General features: G+C 38.2%; 1 protein-coding gene across 2 annotated transcripts in view; it reads left to right on the forward strand.

Moving 5' to 3' along the window:
• The first annotated feature begins 209 nt into the window (after positions 1 to 209).
• OLFM3 (olfactomedin 3) overlaps positions 210 to 26946 on the forward strand; it is a 60875-nt gene continuing 34138 nt past the window's right edge. For both annotated transcript variants that reach the window (XM_057401896.1, XM_057401906.1), the window contains exon 1: positions 210 to 378. In XM_057401896.1, the coding sequence (XP_057257879.1) occupies positions 310 to 378 (69 nt within the window). In that variant the 5' untranslated portion in view covers positions 210 to 309. The remainder of the gene's footprint in view (positions 379 to 26946) is intronic.

Below are 26946 nucleotides of genomic sequence, written 5' to 3' on the forward strand. Positions count from 1 at the left end.
GCGCTCACGACTTATTTCCCGGGCCCAAACTTCGCCGGTGGGCTGGCCGGGGGCGGGGCGGGGCCGGGCCGCGGCCGCGGAGCTGCTTCGGCAGCACGGGCAGCGCCGTCCTCGCCCGCCCTCGCCCGCCCTCCTCGCAGCGAGGCCGCCCGCGGAATGAGCGTCCCCCGGGCGGCCGCTGCTGCAGCCTCCACTCTGGCGGGCGGGCAGGAGCGCGGGCGCAAGGCGCGGCTGCCGGCACGATCGCCGCCGCGGGTGCGGAGTGAATGACAGAGAGGGGCGGTGCGGAGAAGCAGCCCTGGGGTCAGGATGCGGACGCCCGCCAACATCGTCAACCTCCTGCTGCTGTCCTTGCTGGCCGGCCTCGATCCGTCCAAGGTAGGAGCCGCCCGGGCGCCGCGGGGCGGCTGTATAGCTGCGGGGAGAGGCGGGTGCGCGTCCTTGGTTGTCCGATCGGAGGGGGGGAGAGTTCATGACGGAAACGGTGGTCTCGGGATTGCCGGGTGCCCTGTGCGAGGCGGGGAAGCGCGGTTGGAAGGGCTCCGCGGGCGCGGGCTCGCTTCAGCCGGGCCCAAGACACCCGCTCACTGAGCACCGGCCGCCCTGATCTCCCCATGACGACCACCCGGCATTGCTGCGCGCACAAGTTATATCAGTCGTCGGGAGAGGAGCGGGGCGGCGGGGCCCGGCTGAACGGAGCAGCGCGTTCTCCGCTTCAAAGAGGCGTTTATAGTGCGCGATGACTGCACCACTTCCGAGGAAGCAGCCAGGCTCTGGAAACAGGGATCGGCAGTCGCCGGCTGGGAAGAAATGTGTTTAGAGTGGAACCGGAGGCACTAGGTGAAGAGCCTGCGTTTAACACTACTCTGGGCTCTGCAGAGGTCCATTATCTTCCAATGCGTGCAGGACATTAAAAAGATCACATATGATACTGAAATAAGTAAACGGCATGTTTTAGCCATCCAGCCTGGCTTGTGAAGGTAATTTTAGATGAAATCGTTTTAAAAGATGCAGAGTTGCACTGTACCACCTCAGAGCAATAATGACTGACACACCCCACACCCCCCCCCCCCAGGCCTGCAGATGTCTGTAAGTGCTGCATCTTGTAGGAGCAGAACTTGTCTCATTTGTCTTTGTGTGCCGGGCAATCCTGCTAACTATGAACGTTAAAAGAAAGTAACGAGAGAGGGAACATGCGTAGAGTATTGCAGACCATTACCAGCAGTATTCCATGCTGTGTGGCCACAATTTGTATTGTATGTTGGTGAATGTCATTTTAATGATATCATTTAGGTACCAGACAACCGTATGAGGTGTTGTTCAGCTCTTCTGGCAGTTATTTTTTCCTTTAAAATAAAGACATTAATCACATAGATGTACAAATATATACTGAATTCCCAACAGTATGGGAGGGGTGTTCCTTTTTTAAAAATGTAAAGATAGAATTTCAAAAGCAGTTCAGTGGAAATCTGATTTATGGCTGCAGTATTCTGTCTGCTTTTTAATCAGTACGATACAGTAACAAACAAGCAGGAGTGATACAGGGTTAATAATGTTAGCTAAATAATTGTATCAGTGTTACTAAGTAGGAGCTACCTACAAGCATCAGCTATTGCTACATCTGTAAACAGACTCATCAGCCAGCACACAGGAGTTCCACATCTGTGTGGACAGCAGCACGTGCCTAAATGTTATAATCACGGGTTTTGACACACTCCTTTTTCTTTATTTTTTTTATCTTCTCTTACACTTTGCGAGATCTGTTAAATGGAAGAGACTTAAGGAGACTGTGAAAGCAGAAAATGCAAAATCTGTGTACACACACAGTGTAAAACCACTAATAAAGCAAACCAGCTCCAGGTGGCAAGATTATTCTGTTAGTTCAGGTGGCAGAGTTATGCCCCAAAATAACAGTGGGGAGAAATGCTCCATTTTATGTGTCTGTCACCATCCAGCACTGAATAGCAGGATGAGCCACTGCAATGAAATGGCATGAATTAACTTTTGAAACTTTGCTTCTAGCTCTTTTTGCTGTGGCATGCTGTGCAGAGGACGTAAAATGGCCTTTTATTCATTACCCTGTGTGGCATTTTCAGGGATATGAAAATGTTCGTTGCAGGCTCTTTTCACTTTGTCACGGGGACATGAGCCAGAAAGCTCAGAAGTCCTTAAGATTACATAAAACTAAGAGCCCTTAACGTAAGCCTGGTTTTTATCAGAGCTAAATTAGCTTTTCATAAATAAAAACCACAAGATCAGATGGTTACTCAGATCCTTGGTTAAGATACTACAGCAGATTAAGTGTAATAAAGATGCCACATGGCACAGAATCTAGTTTTGTTGACTATGGACAACAGTTTTTTAATTTCTGTGAAATATATCTAAAATATTTACAGGGTTTGGTTTTGGCTTGGTTTTTTTTGTTGTAATTTTTTGGCTGGTTTTTTTTTAGCAAATAAGTGCAAGTTGTGGCTGAAATCTCACTTTACAAATGGAAGTAGTGCTCAGTTATTTATCTTGCTTTATGCTAAATTGAAATGGAATGATACTTTTCTGCCCTGAGGTTGGAAAGCAAATATATCATTTGGAATTAATTGTAGGAAACAAGGAGATGTTAAATTATTTCTTTTCCAAACATAATTCTGCAATATGCTCATGACTAGACAGCCAACTTTTTTAAATGCCCTTGACACTCACAAACCATTCACCTTAAGAAACTAAATCACATCCAACATTTCAGAGTATCCATTCATGTCCTATGGAATTTATATTCAAGGAATAACGCATTTTACTGATCAACTACTTTAAAATAATGCTAAGGGGTTGGGGGTAAAGCTTTGAATTAGTGCCAGGCCGTCACTGACTTGTTCACAGACATTTTTATTATGGCCGGTCTTTTATGCTATACTTACTAAGTTATTTACCGATAGTAAAGTGTTTAAGTATTGCCATCTTATAGTAAAATATGTAACAAAAATGTAACAAAAAAATAGAAATAGTTTATTCTTAAATTCTAGAATATTAATATTTGATTTTCAGCATAGTAATTTGTTGCCAATTATTTGGGTTTGTTTGTTTGTGATTTTTTTATGGTTTGGGGTATTTTTTCTGCTAAACATTATGGAGAATATTGACCAGCTCTGGAAACTCCTCTTTAACAAAGGGAAGACATCTCACTGTTGATTAAACATTTAGTGCTCATTACAGACTATCAATTTTAAGATACTTATTAAATGTTGCATCTATTTGATTCTTATTTTCCTCTGTATTTACATAGAAAAATATAAGAAAACGTTCATGCTAATCTGATTTCTTTCCAGCAGTGTGACTACATATTCAGCAGGAAGGGATATACAGGGAAAGGACTTGGAATAAAAAGTCTTTCCTTAAGTGCAGTATCTTGAAAAAAGGCGCTATTAAATATGAGGAAACTTCTAAGAGTCGCTGCTAGATGGCATCTCTGTGCTGTTTTTCTACAAGCCTAAAGTTTTCTGTAATGACCTTCATAGTCTTGTAAACTGGACTTCTTTTAAAAGGGTTGCTTTTGCTGGCCATTATTTGATAATCACAGTCATATAACCAAGTGAACATTTCATAGTGATGTAATGCTGCTCCACACAGAAATCAAGCTAAGCAGGTTTCCAAGTCTACATGACAATTACAGAAAGCAGCTGTATTCCCTGGGATAAGGATGTTTTCAAATATTAATATTAAAGAAAATAAAAGCAAATTTGAAACAAGTCATCTATTTTTGAACACTTAAACTTTATATTTTGACCTTTGGAATGGCTATGCTTCTGGATTTTAAAAATCTACAATTTTCACACATACTAAGACTACACAACTAGCCACTAAAATCTTACTTTTTCCCAGATTTCAATAACTTGTTAGTAGGAAGAGAGCACTGCTTTAATGCTGCTTTGCAATATGAATGAATTCATCCCTATTGTGACATAACAAGAATACTATGTACACACAAGGATTACTACAATACACTATTTTTGTTGTACATATGACTCATAGTTCCAATACATTGCAAAATTAAATGGAAGTCTCATTAACTGCTTGGAAATTAGTTTATCCTGTTTCCTACAGTATCAGCAGTTAGTCAACATGAGAAATATTTATCCTGCACAATTTAAGAATGCTCTAAATCATTAATTGCTGAATGTGATCAGCTCTTGCTTGTTGTCTGCTCTCTTAGTTCTGAGTGACATGATTCAGTAGCCATTGAAGAATATCCTGTTGCTACCAATATATCCTGGGCCATCTCTCAGGTGTCATTCCAGACTGAGAACATTGGGGCTGCCCAGACTAGAGAAGAGAAGCTGCGTGGAGACCTCAGAACAGCTTCCAGTGTCTGAAAGGGGCTACAAGGATGCTGGAGAAGGCCTCTTCATTAGAGACTGTAGCAGTAGGACAAGGGGTGATGGGTGCAAACTGAAACAGGGGAAGTTCAGGTGAGATATAAGCAAGAAGTTCTTTACTATGAGGGTGCTGAGGCACTGGCACAGGGTGCCCAGAGAAGCTGTGGCTGCCCCATCCTTGGCAGTGTTCAAGGCCAGGTTGGATGGGGCTTGCAGCAACCTGGTCTAGTGAAAGATGTTCCTTCCCATGGCAGGTGGTTGGAACTGGATGATCTTCACAATTTAACCATTCTATGATTCTGTGTTATTCTTGCTCTAGTAACTTCAGTCAATGGGTAAAGACCAAACACTGTTGTTAACACTACCCATTCTTCCTGCAATGGTCGATACAATGGCTTCTAACATTTCATACCCCCAAAAAAAAGATGCTTCTTGTATTTCCTACTTATCCTCACTCAATAACACACAACCACCATATGTTATATAATCTCACAGAAAGGTATACAGTACATCATTTTAAGTAACATATATTAAGATATTAAAGGAGAGTATGTGAAAACATGCATCTGAATGACATGTCTGTGTCTGCTAACTCTTGGTACTATACGACATCACAGGGCCATTTAAGGGCTTTTATAAACTGTTGATGCTATGTGAAGAGACCTTTCTTTAGCTGATAGAAGACTCCTTTGTTGTTCTCTACTAATACAACTGTTCTGTGGTTAAAGCCCAGCCAGTAAATCAGAACCATGCAGCTGCTCGCTCACCCCCTCCCTCTTCTTCCCCCATGCTCCAGGAGGGATGGGGAAGAGAATGGGAAGAATGTGACTCCCACGAGTTGAGATAAAAGCAGTCCATAACTAAGGTATAACACAATCCCACTACTGCTACCACCATTAATAATAATGATAAGGGAAATAACAAGGGAAGAGAATACAATTGCTCACCACCTGTTGTTCGATACCCAGTCTGACCCGAGCAACGATCTGGGCCTTCTGGGTAACACCCCTCGCTTTCTATACTGGGCATGATGTGCTGTGGTATGGAATACTGCTTTGGTTAGTTTGGGTCAGGTGTCCTGTCTCTGCTTCCTCCCAGCTTCCTGTGCCACTCCTTACTGGCAGAGCATGAGACTGAGAAAGTCCTTGATTGGAGTAAATATTACTTAGCAACAACTAAAAACGTCAGTGTTATCAGCTTCGTTCTCAGGCTGAAGTCGAAAACACAGCAGTGCACCAGCTGCCAAGAAGGAGAAAAATAACTGCTGTAGCTGAACCCATGACACTGCTGCTGCTTTGAATGCAATCATATACTGATTATATACATTCTGTATAATCTCAAAAAAAAGATATATATATGTATAACCAGATATGTTTATACATATAATAAATAATTCTTTTCTCAAGGAAGCAATTATTTTCCCATTAGATGCATATTGCCTTCAGGTAGCTGGGCTTCCACCTTCCTTCATTTGATCAAGTAATAAGCCAATGAAGGAGGAACAATTGACAAAATATGGAAAGAAGAAAAAGCTGAAAAGGTGACTGTCAGAAACAGGAAATGCTGTTATAATAGTATAACAGCAATTAAAACAATATCCAGCTAGAATTCTAAAAGTTGTGTTTCTCATTGGCTACAAATTTCACACAATTATAAATTTCAAGTTCAAATCCATGAACTTCCTAAAGGGCCTATTAAAAAATGAACAGGGAGTCCTCAGAGAGTGTCTAGTCTGTTTGGGGCACTGAAATCCCCTTTTTCAGTAGTGTAGTATGACAACAATGCTTCACGGAATCACTAAGGCATTCTTACTGGGTCTTCACTGAAAGCCAAGTAAAATTCAAAAGCCTTGTGTAAATCTTTGCAGCACTGGTATAGAGACGTCCTCTCAAAGAGCATTTTTCACAAGAACAGACATCTAACCTATTGCTTCATTCCACAGGGCAGTGGATTTCTTGTCTCAGATGAAACCTAGAGAAAATGAGGACTTTGTGTGCCTGTGTTTGAATACAAGAGACTTTTCATGAGGGAGCATTTAGGAATAGTGGAAAACTACTCTGAAAAATTCAGAAATTCCTGCATTTAAGCCTAAGTGAGATACAAACAGAAAGAAAATACCTCCAAATTCTAGACCAGATACATTATTCATATGTTTTTAAACCAAGATGTATGACACAAGCACATGCTATCTGTGCATGTGAATCAAACCATCTAAGAACCTAGCCAGCAGAATTCTTAGTCCTCCAAGGCAATTAAGACCAGAAATACAGCAGCAGTACATATGACTCAAAAATACTTCGAATGGTCTACAGAAAAGCATTCAGGAATTAAGCATACTTTTGTTTGTTTGGAAGGAAGATCAGAGCTTAAATCATACTCATTTGATGTAAAGATAGGTGTGTGCTACTCCCCACATGGTCAGCTAACTTTTTTTCTCCTAAGAGGAAGTGATCTTAATGCATTCACAGGGAGATCTCTTAAGAACTCTAAGTACACAGAATCAATCTTAATATCCTTCATCCTGGCATTCATGAGGTTTTTGTTGAGTTTGCTATAAAATAAAAACAGGTGATAAGTATCTTAACCATTCCTTTATTCAGCCTTTATTTTCCTAACACTAGAAAGAAATTCATTTTCTAGAGGACTCAATTCCTCTTACTTCAGTACTAAGTTATCTTTACCACCAGTTCAGAAAGCTGATTCTATTGTTTATCATATTGTATGGAAACACACTGAATATTAACAAGAAAGGACAGCACATGTTATCCAAGAAGTAAGAATGTAAGTAAAACAGAAGTGTAAATATGGCTGGTTTGTAGTGAAAGCTGCATAGAATTCTAATTTAGGAATGGGCCAAAAGCTGCAACTTTTAACCGTTCTGATTATGGCATGTTATTATCTAACTCTTTGAAGGACACCCACCCACCACTGATGGCCACTTGATACCTTTTGCTGTCTAAAATAACGGAGTTACCCTGATTTCAAGATGTAGGAATCAAACATAAGTAGTTCAGTTGTGGGAGCATTTAAGATTCATGCTACAATGTTTGGGTGGTGAGGCCCAAGCAAAGACAATTCTGAGATTATTTCTTAATGTTGTGCACAGCACAGTGTCAAGAAATGCATCCAAAAGCAAATATGGACTGATCTTGGAGATAACCTCTCATGTTGCAGCATTACTTCCAAGAGTCAGTGACAATATGGACTGCAGCTTCAGATTTCTTCATTAGTGACTTCAATCTTTAAGGAAACTGGACTTCTATCAGCAGCATAACATAGCAGAACATTTGAAACTATTTCAAAAACATTACTGGTTTTATTGTCATTGCTTTATTCCTGTCATTAAAGGTTTTTAAACTCTAGACTTGGTTTTGTGTGCAATTGGAGAATAATGTTTCCCTACTGCAATTATTTTTTCCTATTCATTTTGTATAATGTTACGTATTATCATCACAATTCTACCTTTTTATAGTAAGATTCTGTGCATTTACAATACGTGATACTGAGATTTTTTTTTTTCCAAGAAAATACATAGAAAATAGTGTAGTTGAAACACTGAGCTGCTGTACTGAGTAAAAATTACACAGAATAGATGACCGTATGAAAAGTTCAAGTGAAGCTATAGATACATGCTGTCAGTTCTCAAAGCAAGTATGTGACAGGTTTGAATATACAATAAGATCTCAGATCAATATTATTTGCTGTCACACAGGTATTTCTGGGCTCTTGCATAACAAATACAGAGGTGCATGTCAGGCAGAGTAGCAAATGAGCATGTTAAAACAAATATGCATTTTCTGAAGTAACTTACTTAGTAGCTTATTACAAAAGCATATAAGGTAGCATGAAAGTCCGTAACTATATTGAATGTGAACAAACACAGATATGAAGTAATATTCACATTATTCTATTTCATCCATTGTAGAAATTAGTGACAAAATGTTGTTTAAAGAAATGAGAATTGCTAACTTCTACAGTTTTCTTGGAGAACTGTGACCTCCTAAATTATTTATAATATCCCCTGCTCATATTTCACTCAGACTGACAATTAATTGAAAGCTTTTTGGAAATACCTTATTCAGAAAAAAAGGTTTCTGAAAAGCAGATTTAAGCATGAAAGTTACTTCTGTCAATTTAGCCAAGGAATTCCATTAAACTATGTTTCCTAGAATGTTCCCAATTGTGGTTGCTTGCTTCAAGGTAAAATTACATTTCCTATGGGAATAGCATCATTCAACAGCTTATTTTCTTTTGAGTTTGCCTTTTAATACAGTCAATGTTTTACTTTTTAAATCAGCAGCTATTTTTCAGGTACACAAAAAGCCTTGTTCAAGATGTCAGTTACAATATTACATTCACTTTATTCACCTGGACATAATTTCTATTCTGATAACTGATTTATCTTGAACATCGGTAACTTAATATACTTTCAGGAATTAATTTACTAAGAGGAATAAGAGGCTGTACAGACTTCCCCCACTGTTGGTCTCAGTACATCCCCTGGATCTATTCTATGTCTCTGGCTCCCCAACGGGGATGAATGTCTTCATGACAATAGTACAGTAAAATCTGCCAAAATCAGAACCTTGAATAACTCTTCTGGAGGTTCCCCCTCCTGGTAATTATTTCAAGACATACATGTATAGGAATTAAATATAAAAAGGAAATAAATTAAGTGCAACTGAGAAAAAAATCACAGTGAAATGTAGTGTAATAATACTTGTTTTCCTGAGGACAAGAAGAGGTAATGCTGCTTAGAGAAGCTCTGAAATGCTTTCAGTCAGTCAATACCAGATTAAAATAATACTTTGTAGTTACTCATTCATGGCAAATTCATCCTTAAATATATGGCAAAGGCCTTTTCACCAACTTCTTAATAGTCTGAAGCTGCTTTATACAAAACAGGCCATTTGGTCTTTTAGTCCATATTTCCAGCATTTCAGGGCTCCTCTAGGCAGCAATTTCTACCATTTAGTGTCATTCTGCTCCACTGTGCCGAAGACCAGCCTGTCAGCAATGCCACTCACTACCAGCAAGCTAGACTTCAAACCACTACCCTTTACCAGTCCAAACATTCTTTTTTTGCCTGCCTTGTTCATCCTAGTTTAACTACAACAAGGACACTGTAGGTTATCATATCAAAAGGTTCAGTATGTGACAGTCTCTGCTTGTGGCTCAAGTATAGAATCATAGAATCAGCTAGGTTGGAAAAGACCTTTAAGATCGCCAAGTCCAACCATTACTCCAGCATTGTCAAGGCCACCACTAACCCGTGTCAAAATAATCTGAGATTTCTAGTAGTTTCTTTGTTTCTGTTCCTATTTTTTAATCAGGCTGTGTTGGGTATGGTTAAAGTCCATTCCTAGAGGAAAAACAGATTTATCCACTGTATAGAAAAAGTAATTGTGAGCTCATACAATTTTGGTTTGGAGTTTGCTTTCATCAGGTCCTAAAAGTCAGTTAATACTGAATTTCATAAAACTCTATGGCAAAAAAGAAACACTGGTATTTTTATACAGTGATGATTTGCATCTAAGTAATTTTCTATATACTTTCCTTGTGCAATGCTATCATGAATAATAGTTTTAAATTCAAAGAATATGATAGCAGAACCTTATTGTTTGTTTTCTTCTCTCTTTAAATTGGAAGAGGAGATACTGATTCTTTCCACATCAGAGTTCTTATCCTAAAGCTATTCAAACTGAATTTATATTTCTCCACTTTTTCAGCAGCAACCTAAGGACCACAGGCATAAAACTTGGCGAAGTTCTTGGATTGGTCAATTCAGAATAACTGGAAAATTTCATTATTGTCTTAGTAAGATACTGAGGTATCTCCTGGGTTACCTGATTCCTATGGGAGGTGTAGAAATGTTGTACAAGATAATGAGATTCATATTCTTTACCACTTTGTCCACAACAACTCTTAGTTCAGTGACAGCCATGACTCTTAGTTGAACTGAATTCTACCTAATGACATTGGGTTTGTATTATTTGTTATACTTGAAAAGTAATTATTTACTGGTATAAGCTTTCCTTTTTTAAACTGAAATATAACATCTTTGCACACTTGAATTAGAAGTAAATGCTGTAGAATAAACAAATTTATTTTCTTTAAGTAATTTATTATTTTTATACTTCTCAGTCTGTCCCCATTCTAAATAAATTCATTTTAGTACAGACACTCTCCTGGTCCTTTAATACATTTTTCAGCAACTCTTTAGTCCCCACTACTTATTCTGCTTACTTCTTTTTGAGGTATTCTGAGAGAAACTTGTTACATTTTTTGAGAGACACACATTACACCACATAGGGAGAATTAGTCATACCTTTGTCCTATGTGTATTCCTGTCCACATGGAGGACATCTGGTTCATGGATAGGCTTGTTCTTGGACTTGCAGCAAGAGTCAGTTCTGTTTGAATGTATCATAAAACCAGCTTAAGATACAAAGACTGAGCTGTTTTTCAGGTCTCTGAATACATGCACGATTATCAAACATTAAAAAAACATGCGTTAACAATGTCCCATGAGAATCATACAAACAAAGAATCTGGTCTTCTGCATTTTTGTCTTTTGAAAGCCTCAAATTCCCCTGAGTCTTTAACCTAACAGCTAATCCTACTTTCGCCTTTGCCTGCCACATAAGAGGCATGAATTTACTGACTCCCAAACACCTTCTTGATCCCAAGTGCTCTTGCTTTTATTTCTCTTTCTGATGAATAGGTTGATACAGAAATTATATGGGCATTACACAATATGTGCAAGTTCAGAAAGTATGTTAGTACAAACTAACAAGTTTGTTAGTAATACATGCATGTTAGTAAAAAATGCATCTGGAAGACATATGAGCAAACTGGAAGCTATATTCCAAAAATTAAAGTTTCCAGTCTTACAGAAGTATCTCATGGACCAGAAAACTACACTGAAACCAGAAGGAAAGAATAAGTTCCTCTAAGGTAAGAAGGCATATAAATAGTGAGGTTGGTTGTATCATTATCCCTCTACTGAGCTGGCATATAAAACTTCTGGAGTTTTGTATGCACCATATATTTCTACATTCTGTAATATGAACAGGTTTACTTCTGACATCAAAAAATCTGTCAGCTGTGGCTGTCACAAGGTTAAATAGCTGATTTGCAATCTAATCCTTTCTAATAAGTTTATAAATGATCATTTTTAATGACCTTCTGCTACACTAGTCCTGCAGACACTGCTAAAATAAATACTTCCATATTAGTAGATGGTTTAGCAATACATGTCTACCTTGTTTCCCTTCCATCCTTCTTGCTGTGATCAGCAATCTCTGCTTCACAATCCAAGTTTCTGTGCTGTTGTCATCATCTTTTGCAGACCTTTCTTTGCTCTCCAGACTTGCTTCCTCACAAAACCATGGATGTATCCTGTTCAAGTCAGCAAATGTGAATATCTTCACTGCAGTGATAAGAGTAAAGTCAGTGTATCCAAAGTTCCAGTTACTGGCCTTACGTTTACATACCCTGGTGGCTGTTGTCCGTGTCTAGAGGGAATGTTGAGACTGCAGTTCTCTGAGATCTTGAGAGTTTCTTTCAATATCAACAGATTTTAGTTATTTCTCAGCACCACAGCTGGAACGTTCATTCCAGTGCCTCTGACAAAATAATTTTCTGTGTGAGTCATTTTGGTTAGTGCTGGCCCGGTGCATTTCAATCAGGAGAATTACTAGGAATTACAAAATACAAAGGCCACTACTACATCATTTTCACCATAAGCTCTTCAAAGTTTCAGAAAATGTACTTTAAAAGCAAATTCTAGCATCCAGAAAACAAACCCAAAACCTAACTATACAGTAGTTTATGCTCCCCGTGTTTATTTTTCTGCATCTAACTTCTGCTGAAATGTTACAAATTTATGATTAATTGTGATAACCTGAGATAGAAAATAGTTGTTTTGGGGAGACCAAGAGGCTTTTTATAGAAAAAAATACCATGAAAGAATAACATCACAAATTCTGTTTAGAAAAACTGACAGCTTCCGAATTGGGGGTCTTTCTAACTGCAATGCCAAAAATGTTGACCCTTTCTCTGGAAAAGGCTAAATATTTACTTACAGAAAATAAGACCTCTATCTCATTGTACAGTATATACTCTATACCACCAATCAATCTTTTTTGTAATATCTTCTTTCCAAAAACAACTTACATTTATTATTTCTAATGTTTATGTCCTGCTTATTTATGAAACATGCTTAATTCACTATCTCTTATTTTATTGATGTAAAGATATACCTTCTATTTTAAATATTCATGTCATAAAATTATTTCTATTGGGGGTGTGAAGTATTATGGATTGCAGGCAGAGGAAGTGGCTGGTTTATTTTGGTTTTATAACCTTTCTGTAAATTAAAGCTTGAGCATTTCTCTCAGTCCTTTCAGTCCACTATGGGAATCATTTTTTTCAGAAGTGCAGCTCCCTCCATTATGTCCACTGCATTTGCATTGGTGTGAAACACTGCTGGACAATAAATCACACTCACAATAGCAGCAATGTTCTGTTCTTTGTTTCAAGAAGCAAAATGCCTGAGGACATACATGCTTGTTCTCCTCCTCTTTCTCAATGAAAAAGAGGAGGCATTTGAAGAAAATTTTGAACAGAAATATTGACTAAACCAGTGTTCTCAGAATGTCCCATTTATTTAGACTGTGGTAGTTATCTTTTTTTAAATAGAATCATAGAATCACAGACTGGTTTGGGTTGGAAAAGACCTTAAGTCATCCAGTTACAAACCCCTGCCATAGGCAGGGACACCTCACACTAGACCAGGTTGCTCCAAACCCCGTCCAGTCTGGCCTTGAACACTGCCAGGGACGGGGCAGCCACAGCTTCTCTGGGCACCCTGTGCCAGCGCCTCAGCACCCTCATAGGGAAGAGCTTCTGCCTTAGATCTAACCTGAACTTCCCCTGTTTCAGTTTGAACCCATCACCCCTTCTCCTATTGCTACAGTCCCTGATGAAAAGTCCAACTCTGGCATACTGTAGCCCCATTCAGACACTGGAAGCTGCTCTGAGGTCTCCATACAGTTTCTCTTCTTGAGACTGAAGAGCACCAATGTTCTCAGCCTGTCAAATACTAAGCACTTCCTTCTCTAAGGTGCTCTTTCTTACCTTAAGGACTCAAGATCAAAAACTATTAGCCAAAACACATAATCATCATTAAAAGTATTTCATGAAGCAGTAACTTTGCTTTTGTGAGTGCTACAAGGACTAGATTGTTGAAGTTTGGAGCACAGAATTAGAGTTTCTCCCTGCAAAACACCTGTAGCACAGTCAGCGGTAGCTTTTTCCCCCCTCTTACTCCTCTCTCTCTGAGCTACCAGCTCCAAAGAGCTGCACATGAGGAAGAACACAAATGCTACCCATCTGCTGTTCCCACTCCTTCCACATCGTCTGTGTGTGAAGGGATGTACAGGCAGATCTCTTCCTCTACTACTTGGTCTAGACAATGAAATTATCCCTGATGGATATGATGCACAAGGAGAAGGAAGGTATGTGTTGGCTTAATATGTGTTTCCTCTGGCCTGAATGAGAAGTGAAGACAAACTCTTCTTTCTTTGGAGATTTCAAAACAATCTCTGAAACCAGAACAGCATGGCTTTCCTGATGTCTCTGATAAGACCACTATACAAGAAGCCACTAGGTGATACTGAGAACCTCGAAATTTAGATTTTTTTTTGAGAAAATCAAAGAAAAGGGGGGTTAATGCAATACTGGGAGTAGCTGTAGTATTCAGTTCTTCCCAGTTCTAGATTTGTCAAGTGACAAAGCTACACTAATGACTAAGGTTCACCACTTGTTCATACAGAAGAAAAAATTACCCACATGCTGGTTGGCATTTGTATTACTTTCACTGTTATTTGGCAGGAGTAGAATAAATAGCTCTTGCTTATAGCTCTCTCCCATTTAGAAATGCCACAGAAATTAAATAAGGTTGAGACTGGTTAGGTCACTGAGTCCATCTGTGTCCAAAGGACATGACTAGTTCATGTTTTCTCATGTGGTTCCACAGATCAGTTTCTAAACAGGTGGTAATAGTGATGGTAGTTGAAATAAATCCTGATTAGCCCTAACAGCCTAGTGCTTCTATAAATAGAAATCAATTGTCATTTTTTTCTTCTTTATCATGTCATCATTAGTTTCCAAACATTTGTGTTTTTTAAGCGTTGTGGCTGAACCCAGGACATTAAGACACTAGTAAATGTGATACCTTTTCTAATACTTTTGCTTCCCCTCTGGAAAATATGCTATTATCAGCTAATTTCATATCAAAGTCCCTAGGCTTCTCCTTTCCTCTTCCTCCAGAAAACTAGATTTTATTTTGTACCTCACGTTGTTTGCCATCTTGGAGTGCTTTCTGAGTAGCTGTGTTCCTTACGTGTTCCTTACATGTTCCTTAACTGCTAGGCATTTGATCTTGCCATATTCAATTGTCTTATGAGGACAGCTTCCTTTTCCAGGAACATCTTTGGTATTTTTCAGTTTTGAGAGTTTAGCTAAGTTTTGACAGATCCCTCCAGTCCCCTCCATATCACTACATATGCTGAATTTTGTTATTTCTATTGCTATTTTTAGTAATAATTGAAACCCATTCCTCTGAGCTACAAATAAGTGCATTTCAAGCCCAGTGCGCTCTTAACCTAAGGAAAACATCCCAAAATTACAAGAAATCACATGATTATGGTTCATGCACCATGTATGCTTGATTTTACTTAGAAGACTGTAACAGAAAGATTTAGTAACTTGTTCACTGAACTGGAAAGATTCTCAGCTATCATTCCAAGGGCATATATCCAAGTTCTGGAACAGTTACTCCAATTAGTATCAGTTTAACTAAAATGCTTCATGACAGGCATGGGGGGAGCACCACTTCCTAAAGGTACCCTTTCTTATTTATTGGTTGTTTTGGTAAGGCCATTTTTTGACACAAGTCTGCTCAAACAAAGCCTTGACTGCAGAGTCTCTGCTTTTTCTCCTCAACTCTTCTTTGAATTCAGAGCATTTTAAAATTGACAACATCCTCTTAGAAATATCTTTATGCCAAACAGAGCACATCCTCCCCATTTTCGGTCAATAAGGCTTTGCACTTCTGTTTGCATTAGGGCCAGCATGCTCAGACCTACAATCATTGATGCTGGGGGAATTCTTGCCTGACGAAATGACATAGCTGATTCCACAGTATAAGTGACTGCCATGGTATCTATTCACTACAAGACTCTACTTGAAGATTAACTTCCTCAAAGAGTAACTGCCTGAAAGATGAAGCATAACACTGGAAGTAACGGGAACTTCAGAATAAACCCTTAAATGCCTACATGTGGATACAGGCTATGCCACTGCTGACCTTTCCAACAAACCACTGTACAGTTGTGCACCCAGCTGCAGCATGGATATTCCCATAAAGAAGGGAAAATAAAAGGAAACCCAAATTACATCATGTGAGATTACAAGAAATAGTTCTACGGGGAACACCTAGAGACACTTAAAATTTAAATATCTGGAAAAAAAATACAACATAATAATATTTGTAGGATTATTTTGTCTTTCATAAAGGTACAGACCTATTAATTATTCTTCTATTAATAAAAGAGCATATTAAAAGTAAGACTAACAGTACCAAAGTAGATTTAGACTGGGATATATTTAATTTAAAAATACACTGCTGTTTGCCTAAAGAAAGCCCTATACCTCCCTCTGCTTTCCCCCAAAGAGGAAACCAAGAAATCACCAAAGGAGGAGTAATGGCCACAGCAGCAAAGCTGGGTTCCTTTCTCACTTGAAACATGAATCAGTTGTGAGTTGGAATGTCACTATGACTGTGTTTAGGTCGGCAGGCATATACCAATCAAAGATCATCTCTTGCTGGATATACACACTAGTGCAAAATGCCTATGGAAAAAATGAGGATGACAAAGGTCAGATAAGCTAATATTTTTCTTTCCTAATGTACTGTCCTCAGTAAAGAGGAAAGAAAACAGAAATCAAATCTTCTACAAATAGTCATGCCCATTTTAAACAAACGTAGGTTAAAAATTGTTTGTACTCCTTTTCTAGAAGCAAATAGATGGCAGTGCAGAATGTTACATGAAGATTGTGACAAGAGTTTTGAATGTAAGTGCTTAATTTGTACTTGCATTTATACAGGATAACAAATTCTGCCTACTTATTTAAGAAATACCAGTGTGTTTTATGATTTCTCAAGCCAAAGTAGCTCAAATTTTAGCATTCAGCTTTGTGAATTTTTCATAAATTAGCTAAACACCAGGAATTATTTATAGAAATGTGGCAGAAAATAGTGCTGTCTGTAAAGTAATTCTAGTAAGAGGAAGTTAATTTTTCTTAATTGTTCAGACCAATTTACCTGCTTAGCCTTATGACTGAGTACAGAGTGCAGTCTGTTTTTAACTGTGCGATGGGGCTCTCAGCACTTCTCAGAAGACTATGATAACACATTACGCCCCCTGCAGTTTTTTCCTCAGTTCTTCATATTCAGCTTCAGTCCCTACTGTTGTTCATACCAAAAGCACCTAGCGCCAGGTAATGCTTTCAGAATCAAAGCAGTATCTGTTTTACTGATCACCAGGCAGGAGAAATACATGCTCCTGTTGTACTTTCTAAAAAGCAATTCCATACAATTATGAAAAATTAGGGGAAATAGGAAGGGGATCTCTGACATGTTGTATGGATCCAAGGATTAAAAGAGAAAGGGATCAGCCACTGAAGACTTACAGAAAAATATTAAGTGCCATTCAATGGTAAGGAAGAGTAAAAGACTAAGAAATTATTGGTTTCCCTTCAACATATGCTTGATAAATGTGACAGAAAGCAAACAAAGCAAGGAATAAGCTACTATATATTTGAAAATTAATCCTACATAATGTGATTTACAGCTCTTCCAGGTTTTATCACTCTTTAGCTAGCCCTCAGTCTCAAGTATTTTGTAACAAAGAAAAAGCTCTTTCCTAATTTTTACAGTTTCTTGCAATATCATTTACCAGGTTTTGAAGTCATTTATTTGTATGTTTAAATAACAAACACAAGTACATAAATGCATTTTAAAGGTTAAGGAGGAAAATTCCAGGCTTGGATTTGAAAAGAATTTTTCATTTTTATTGGCTTATTTTTCCTACTGTCACCAAATAGATCTTTGCAAGATGGGTTTTTATAGATAGCTAATTGGATGTGCATGAATAGAAGTCATCTTATTAATTGTCATATAAATTAAAATACTAATACTATTCTAAGGTGAGATTGCCTTTTCTATGCTGCCACCAAGACAGGAAATAGTATTTCTAACTCTTAGTATTCTCTTACATTGTACTAAGACTTAAGCAAATATTATCTGGATATTCCACTGAGATTAAAAAAAAACTCATTTTGTTAATTTTCAAGTCAATGTTTTGTATTAGATTTTCAGTATTGTAGATATACATACAATTTTGAAGTTGTGAGCTCAACTATTTCCAGAAGTTCGTGTTCTCAAATTCAGACAAGTATTTACTAGAAATACTTGTCCTGTCAGGATTCCAAGTTAGCTCATATGATTGATCTGACCAGTCACTATTATCCACATAAACTAGGATGCCAGATGCTTCCAGAGACAGATTTGTAACGAAGCTTCAAGGCAAGGTTTCAAGCAGGTCAATCCCACAGTGTTTGCCAGACACTCGAGGACGTCAGTCTGCGATCAATTACTTTGTGGTTAGACAAGGAGACCCCATTTCTGCAAGCAGTCTACCCAGCTCCAACAGTTTTCTTTCCCACAGGTTTCTCTGAGTTGATGAGGCATGTATAAAGATTCCTTCTCCCCTCCCCAATAAACAGAATTATTAAGCTTGGAAAAGGATAAGTCATTGTCAGTCTATTTCTCTGGTGAGCCAATAAGCAATTTCCAGAAAACAAGATTCTGACATCCCTTAAACTGCTGTAAACAAGGTATTATTCTGAAGACAGTCATGTCAGGTTTACTCCTATATATCCAAAGACACTACGCGGTTTGGTACTTTTTGAGAAGACAGCTAAACTTGCATAATGCACTGACATTTCATAGAGTCACCATTAACAACAACCTTAAGGTAAGCTCAGAGTTGTATTTCATACAGCGAAAGGGCTATGGAGCTTAACATCGTTGATACAATGAAATGGGAAAGAATTAAGTCAGACTTGTTCTGGTCTTAAATACATCATGTCTTTCTGTGAATTAAAATTTGGACAAAGATTCTGAGCTTGGATAACCTACAATTAGCCCATATAGAGTAGTTTTCTGAGGTCCCTGAAGAGCAGTTATGGCCCTTGGGAGATGGCTGCACAGCTGTGCTGATGGGACAGCTTCCACTTCTGTGGAGTTTCCACAGCACACCTATCAGGAAAGCCTCACTGTAAAATTAGGCTACTCTTTACTGACTGAACCTGAAAAGATGAAAGTGTAGTAGACTTATGTACCAAGTGACACAAATCAATCCTTCATCCTTAATGAAAATTGTGTTTCAAGCCCTTCTTGCTTGTCTAGTGCATTGAGTACAACTCATTTCCGGATGATCTAAGACCATTCTTCTTATCTTTATAAGATTAAGCCTTTGGAAACTATATAGGTCGACCACCTCCAAATTATGCCCTGGGGATACAATTCTTAATGAGCATTAGATTGTTTTACTATTACATGAACAGCACAAAGAAAGAATCATTTCCCCCTTTCCTCCCAAAGATGTTAATTATTGCTATTAATATAAAAAAGTATTTACTATTCTTGTCACTGGCTCATTTGCAGGGGCAGATTATCTTGGGAAGAGAAGAGGCAAGGCTATATCCATTTTTGTATTCCTCTCTGCTCTGAAATTCTGTATAGCTCTCTGTGGGAGGAACAAAAGAGCAGGACTCATTCTTCCTTACTCTCCTCAGCAGTCTCACAGCTGATTTCACAATCTAATGCTGAGTTCATAATGCTGCCCGTGTTTCCCAAAATAAGGGAGAGAACGTTGTTTGTGTGTTTGACTTCAAATTATGATAGATTTGAGGAATGTATATTCCTGTATCAACTGGAGGAGGGAGGAACCCTTCCTTTGTTCACCCTGACACTTCCTTGGCATTTATTTTATCTCAGTTTGGCAAAATTACATTGCAGCTGTCTGGAAGTATTATTTAGTCCACCACGAACTCTGCATGAAGTATTTTTAGATTTGATTTTGTTAAGCCTCCTCTGTTTTAGTAAGTTATTTCTAATTCATAGGAGTTAAGTGAACCTGAGCACTCCGTTAACCTTTGTTATGCCATCTCTTGCAGTTCATAGACTGAGCTCACATGCAAACACAAAGATAGACGTAAACCAGTGTCTTCAAAGACAAAATTTATCAAACAAGCTACTGTTTTAAGAAGGTGGCACAGCTGATTTATCTATACTTAGATGCCTCAGTTGTTCTGGGTTTAGTGAACCAGAGCCTGCTCAGTAGTTCCTGACTTTTGTCTCTTAGTTTCTTATCAGCTGTATCAGAAGAGCTCCCTTTCTGTGACTCTGCTGGCCTCTAAGAACATAGCTCACTTTAATGGTGTTTGGGGGGACTTTAATCTCATGAAGAAAGGAAAAGTTTCTCAGGTACTTCTGAAACTTTTCTCCTTCCCAGTTCACTAACTCCACCCAGGAAGAAGCCTTGCACTCCTAGCTCCATCAGAACTATCACAGAATCATAGAACATAACCTATACACAGAAGCTAAAAGAGAGATTTAATCTATTCCACCAAAACTGAACCATTTAACACAGTTGCATCATAAACTCCTAGCCCTGTATCACCCTAAAAATACAGCTGAAATTACCCTTGAGTGCTTTATCCTGACAGAGGATGTCATAAGACCTTTTTCTTAAATAGGAATTCATCTCTAACAAAGACTTCAGGGCATGCAGCTCTTCCTTTTTGCTCTAAAATCTTCAAAATCACTTACTGAATTTATCATCTAAGCATTACAGAGTCCTTATAACTTGTACCTATGCAGTGTGCTCTCTGGTGGAATGCAGGTGGGATCAAGCAGATCTATGCTATGGAAAAGCAAGGGGGAAAAAATGATCAAGTCAGTACTGTGAAAAATGTTGCAAATTATATATTGCCTGCAGTTCAGTGTTAATCTGAACAGTAACTGGCATGCCTTATGCTCTCTTTAGGCTTTAAGTATTTCCAGTTCCTGAATTTCTATGTTAGTGTTGCCTCAGTTACAAAAGATTTTAGCTTGTATTGTATTAAAGACCATAGTAGAAAGCAGTGATTTTCCATCTGTTTCCCAGAAAAGTTTCTTAGAGTACATATATTTTAACTGATAGGATGCTACTTGTAAAAATACCTCAGCTCTTCCACTGATGCATCTGCAGCATTCTATAGCACTGTGAAAGGTCTTGGTCAGAAAGTGGGCGTGTTGCTGTCCTCTGGAAGTACTCTTCTCTTTTGCACAGGACAAGACACATTTGCCTGGAAAGGTTTATCTCAGTGGTTCTATTTCAGAAACCCACTAAACCACAGCTAAATATCTTTGAAGACAATGGTGTTTGATCACGTAATGTTGCAAGTAACCAGCGTACTAATGGATTGAAATGATGGCACAGTTTTAGAAATTCATATTATGTTTTACAAAACTCTTTAAAAGTTACAGTACAGTTTCCTCAATTCTAAGTGCTTCTTTCAATTCCTGTGGATAACCAGTAATTTCTGTATTACTTCAAGAGCAGTGGCAGAACCCATATTTGCATTCTTGAGCATTTTCCTTTAATTACAGGATATCCATGAATCTGTATCATGACCAGGAAAAAATAGGTGCTGAAATAATAATCATTGGTTCCATAAGGTGAAATAAATGGTTTTCTTTCATAATTTCATTGATTAAATAGTCAACTTGTAGCAGGGAATTCTCTCCAATTGTTGATTGCAATGAAAGACGTTTCACTGGGTACTAGTCATAGGAATTTTAATTCATATACATTCCTTTGTGTTTTAGTACAACTCAGTCAGACTTGGGTAGTGTGATAAATGCATGTATGGAATAAAAACCACCAAGAAGCACTACCGTATACAAGATTTTTTAGTGATATGTGCACACTCCTTTACTATTGATAATGAACTTGGAAGAAACAGTAACACACCGGTCCTTTTCCTTTAAGATTCTCAGTTCTAAAGGCTGGCATTTGTGCTGCAATTTCCTAAAGATTACAGGTTTGCTTTTCAGGAACCACTGACACATATCCAGTAAAAGACCAGAGCAGAAGGGTCATATATCATTTGCAGCAAAGCAGTCTTGATGTTGCCAGGAGAACCAGCTTATCATAACATGAATCAGAGCTGCCTGAAGCCTATGATGCCAACAAGTGAATGTCTCAGAGGTCCACAGAGACTGTGAGCAAGAGAGTCATATAACCCAGAGATGTCCCCATGCCAGGACATCTTTTCTCAGCCAGTGCAGGACAGCTTAAGAGTCCCAAAGCATCCCAACAGAAACCAAGAGTCTGTTTCTTGAATTATATCAGCCTTAGTTCTTTTTCTTCTGTTTCATTCTCCCTGTGAAAGAGCTCCATTTCAGCTACAGTAGTTTACTTTTGGTAGATTGTTAGCATATTACCTATTAGGAACACCATAGTAGACTAAGAAAAATCTTTTTAAGAGGTCACTGTAGAATAAGGAATAAAGAATATTACCTCCGTCAGCTTTCCATAATAATGTTCCAGACTGATTGTTGTAAGCCCAAATATCCTCTGCCTCTCCTGCTTGGGTTTTTTTTTCAGGTTGAGAGACAGAATTATTCATTAAATCTCAAGTTATTCTGTCACTGAATATATTTCCTTCTGGTTTCATCTGTTATTTTTTATGTGCATGATTCTATTTAACTTCTTCTCTACTTATTTATTTAAACTTGTATTTCTGCTTTTTTCTTCTTTTACAGTAGGTTGCAGACAACTGTTTCCCAACCCAGAAGGCTTAAATCACAGTATGAGTATAGATTATGAATTGCCTTAGATTCTTCATAATTACTAAAGTCTGGCTTTGTGCAGTAACATCACTGTCTGTATGGAATGCTGGAAGGCTTACATTCACAATGCATAAACCAGTATCCTACATCATAGCTACTTTGCAGTTCATATGCCTTTAGCATAAGCAATAGCTTTAAGTCATATGGAATTTTACATCTGTCCTTCAACACCTGATAAACCACATTCTTCTTCAGGGGGGCTTTTGTTGGGATACTGATGTTCCCAACTGTCAGCCCTTTAGTTTGTGTTTCATCTTTAAAGGGTCCGTATGGTCATCTCAGCCACGCTATTTTCACCAGATAACAGATAATATGTCTGATTATCTTCTCTCCAGGTATATAATATCTAAAAGTTTTTTTTTTTCACTTCTAGACAGTAGGGTCAGTTTTCTCTTCTTCTGTTTGGTAAGTTCCTGGAGAGTTGTTTTGCCTAATGAAGCAGAGCTTGCATTTTATCCTCCGAAACAATGTTGTTTCCAATTCATTACATAAAGAGAAATGAGGCATCTTGTGAAGTAAGCTTTAGAATATGAAATCAGAAAGTCTGCATTGCTAAGCCAGATTGGTCTTTGGGGAAACTGGATATTTCCACCCCACTGAAAGCTATTATAATCACATATGTTTGACTGCCAAGCAAGCTACACTGGAGTCCATTTGCTCCCTCCTTAATGCATCTGACTTCTAATACCTCACTTTTCATAGAATCATAGAATGCTTTGGATTGGATGGACCTTCAAACCTCATGTAGTCCAACCCCAGCAATGAGCTGGGACATTTTCACTTAGAGCAGGCTGCCCAGAACCACATCCAGCCTGGCCTTGAGTGTTTCCAGGGATGGTGCATCCACCACCTCTCTGGGCCACCTGTGACGGTGTTTCACCACTTGCATTGTAAAGAATTTTTTCCCCGTACCCAGCTTGAATCTCCCTCTGTCAGTTTAAACCCATCACCCCTCGTCCTGTCGCAACAGGCCCTGCTGAAAAGTCTCTCCCCATCTTTCTCATAGGCTGCTTTTAAGAGCTGAAAGGACGCAGTAAGATCTCTCTGGAGCCTTCTCAAGAGATTTTACCATTCTTGTGGCAATCTCTTCCACCTCCTGATTCTCAGCCTTCATTCCAATTCCATTATATTCTAGCACCCTTGCCAAATCCAAAACAACATAAACTTGCAGCAACACAGGAACAGTATCTTCTGAATTAAATGCTAATTCATCCAAGGCCCGAAGTACAAGAAGGAAGAATAGAAACAATAAATGATGTTTACATCTAGATAGCATTTGTAGCCCTTATGTATTCAAACTTAGCTTTCCAGCTTGATCTCTAGAGTACTTTGCAACTGAGGGAAAAGCTAACATTTTTCATCTTCTATGTAAAGCAGTCTTTTCCTGTCTCTTCCAGTTTGCTTTACTACTCTCGTGTTCAGGGTGGAACTGTCTATAATCCCACATTTGAGGCTTGAAAGAAGTGCTCCATTCAAGGCTGCAGAAGTCAGACATACTTTCTTCTGTACTCATGACCAAGCTATTGTTATTTTAAACCACTTGAAGTAGTTTGCTTGGGCCTTACCTTGACCTCCATTTAATTGTTTCAAGTTAAAAATATGTATTGAGAAAGGACAGCATGAGATAAATGAGCTCATTTATGTATTATATCTTGTTACACGTTGAAAGAAACACAAGTCCAATATATTCTGTTTGTCTTTGGGACTGCTAATCAGCTCAAGGGACTTACAGCCATGACATTTCCCATACATCTGGGAATTCATAGCAGGGATGAAAGTCATCAAGGAACATGGCTTGGGAGACTGCTTTGTGTTTTGCTATCTAAACATACTGCATTTATTTATAGGCAATTAATCACACTCTCAAGGAACTACTAGGAAAGTCTGTACTAGGAAGGCTTGGACCTTAGCAAATCTAAGTCTACACTCCGATACCTCGATTTCTTAATACAGGTACCCTCAAACTGCAACTCCTAGAAAAATATTTGACCCTGCAAAGAAAGGTGGAAAAATCTGGAGCCAGATTACACAGTTCTTCTGAAAAGGGATCCAGATTTGGGAATCTAATTTTGAAACCAGTATTCCTAAAATCCATGAATGCAAACTGTAACACAGAAAACTAATACTTGTTAAGGGAGTGTTCTACATCCATGTATGTACATAAACCATTCAAATTTTTTTGGAAGAGGTCATATAATTTATTAAACCAACTAATAGAGTTAGAGAAAACAGTTTCCTAAGGGAAAAATTTGGCAATTTATATTGATTAGGACACCATACCCATGAGTTCTGAAGAATCAAAAATGCGTAAGAACTGTAAACAGCTTCTTCTGTACAGCTCAGACATGTATTTGAACAAATAACAAACAGGACAGAATTCCAGCAGCAAAACATTGGGTTAAATTGCAGGATAAAACAAGATTGCTTGAATGTCCTCAGTCAAGCATGGGTTTCTAGGCTGTTTTCCCATGCATTCCCATAGGTGGTTTTGCATTTAAAATATGGTTATATCCACTACCCTGTTAAAAACCAATAAAGTATATTTCAAGTCTTTATCAATTTTTCCAAATAACTAGTGTCTAAGCTGGTATTTCTTTGAAGTTCTTTGAAATGAGAATTTGTTGTTCAGCCCAAAATATCCATTTGTGTTACTAATAAATCGTTAAATGTATGTAAAATTACTTGATTGACAAGTTTTCTGTGGATCAAAAAGTAATTTAGAACCTAAGGACTTCTCTCTTTCACGTATTAATAACTCATTAAAAGGGAGCATTCCAAAATGTTTCTTTTGGTCTCAAAGTCATTTAACAAAATCGCCAGTGATAAGTTTAATGTTTTAAATTCATCCCACTACAGATGAAAAAAATGTGTATGTCACTCATTTTATCTACTGAGGTTCCCTTTAACTCATGGAGTAACTGCATCCTTAGTACACTGACCAATGAATCAAAACCCTTGAAGTCCAGAGCAAAGCTTAACAATGGCAGCAAAGGTTATCTATCTGAACCAAAAGATTTGTGACATGCTTCTTATGCAAATCATGCAAGTCACGTTTTGCCTGCAAACTGATTTTGATTATTTGACTATAAGAAGCAAAAACCATTTGCAAAGTGACTGTCACTTAATTAAGTGACTCTTGAATTTAGCACTTGATTTTAAAACTCCATTTAAATTCTTCAGGAAAACATGGTATAAATTCAAGCCAGATTTTGTTGAAGTGCCTTTCAGGAAATGGCATGTATTATCTGTAAAACGTGCACATGGGAGTTAAACGGAAAATAGCTCTCAATTGACATAATTTAGAAAAGTATTATTAACAGTCTTCAGCATCAAGTGGTCATCACTTGCATCAGACTGAAGATCTGCAGGAGTCTGTTTCCTAAGCAGTCTACAATAGGTGAGAAGCTGCAACAAGCTAATGCTTGTGTACTCGGTTTTATTTCTACTGACAAAGCCAACATCTTAGAATCATGGAATCAAGTAGGTTGGAAAAGACCTTCAAGATCATCAACTCTGACCATTACCCCAGCACTGCCAAGTCCAATGCTAAATGCAGCTTACATTTGGGAGGCATTGTTTAACAGTTTGTGTCACACATTTTGAACCAAACCATTACACATTCAAACTTGGTTTACCCTAGCAGCTAATGTGTTCAAAGCTGAAAGCAGGGAGCAAAGCTTGGGACCAATTACTTTCAAATAAAAGACTTAAATTCTTAAAAACGTCCATTCCTGTCAACAGCTCATGCTTCTCAGATAATGAAACTGCATTATGGTTGCTCATAAAATAACCCCCTGTAGAGAAGCTGTTTAAACCTGACACGGTCTTAATCTCCAGTATATCCACAGTTCTACCGTACTTGACCTACAGAAAACAAGAGCATTAATTTTACTGACCTAAACACATCTGTTTATTTTTATGGTAGATTAACATTCCTAAGCCTGGTACAGTTTGGGAATGAAAAGCTTTCTTAACTTGGCTGGAATAAGTATGTCATATCTTGGTCACCCCTTTCAAAAAAAATCAGCTCAGATAATTTCGAAGTCATAGTTGCTGCTGATGGACAAGAACACTTCCTTACCCTTTTAGGCAAGACTACAAAGATTGCAGACTAGCACTATCAAGCAGAAAAAGTTGCATTATCATCAAAATAGGATTTCCTAGGCAGGAATCTTGAAAATTATCTCTTCCTATATACCTCTTCGCCAAGTTTTCTTGTTATTACTGACTGTGCATTGCTAAAGTCATGCATCAATATTTCAACTTTCCTTGCTCCTTTGCCTCTTTCCTTCCCCTTTGCCTACAGGCAGCAGGCATTTCCCTGAAAACCAAAACACAAAATCCTTGCAAATAACCCTATGGCATCCCATCTGGCCCCAGAAAGACAAATATTTTCCCTAAGCAATGAGTTGGGTTCCATCTGGAATCACTTTTTTCCTTATTTGGAACAAATTGACTATGTGTTATATTCATAAGAAAACAAATCTATTATAATTTGTTAGTCCATCCAAAGTGAACACTCAATAAAAAAGTATATGTGAAATGCAG

This window comes from Pezoporus wallicus, unplaced genomic scaffold (assembly GCF_028554395.1).
Source record: "Pezoporus wallicus isolate ANWC-B61680 ecotype Strahan unplaced genomic scaffold, APGP_CSIRO_Pwel_v1 contig_3489, whole genome shotgun sequence".
Taxonomy (NCBI): domain Eukaryota; kingdom Metazoa; phylum Chordata; class Aves; order Psittaciformes; family Psittacidae; genus Pezoporus; species Pezoporus wallicus.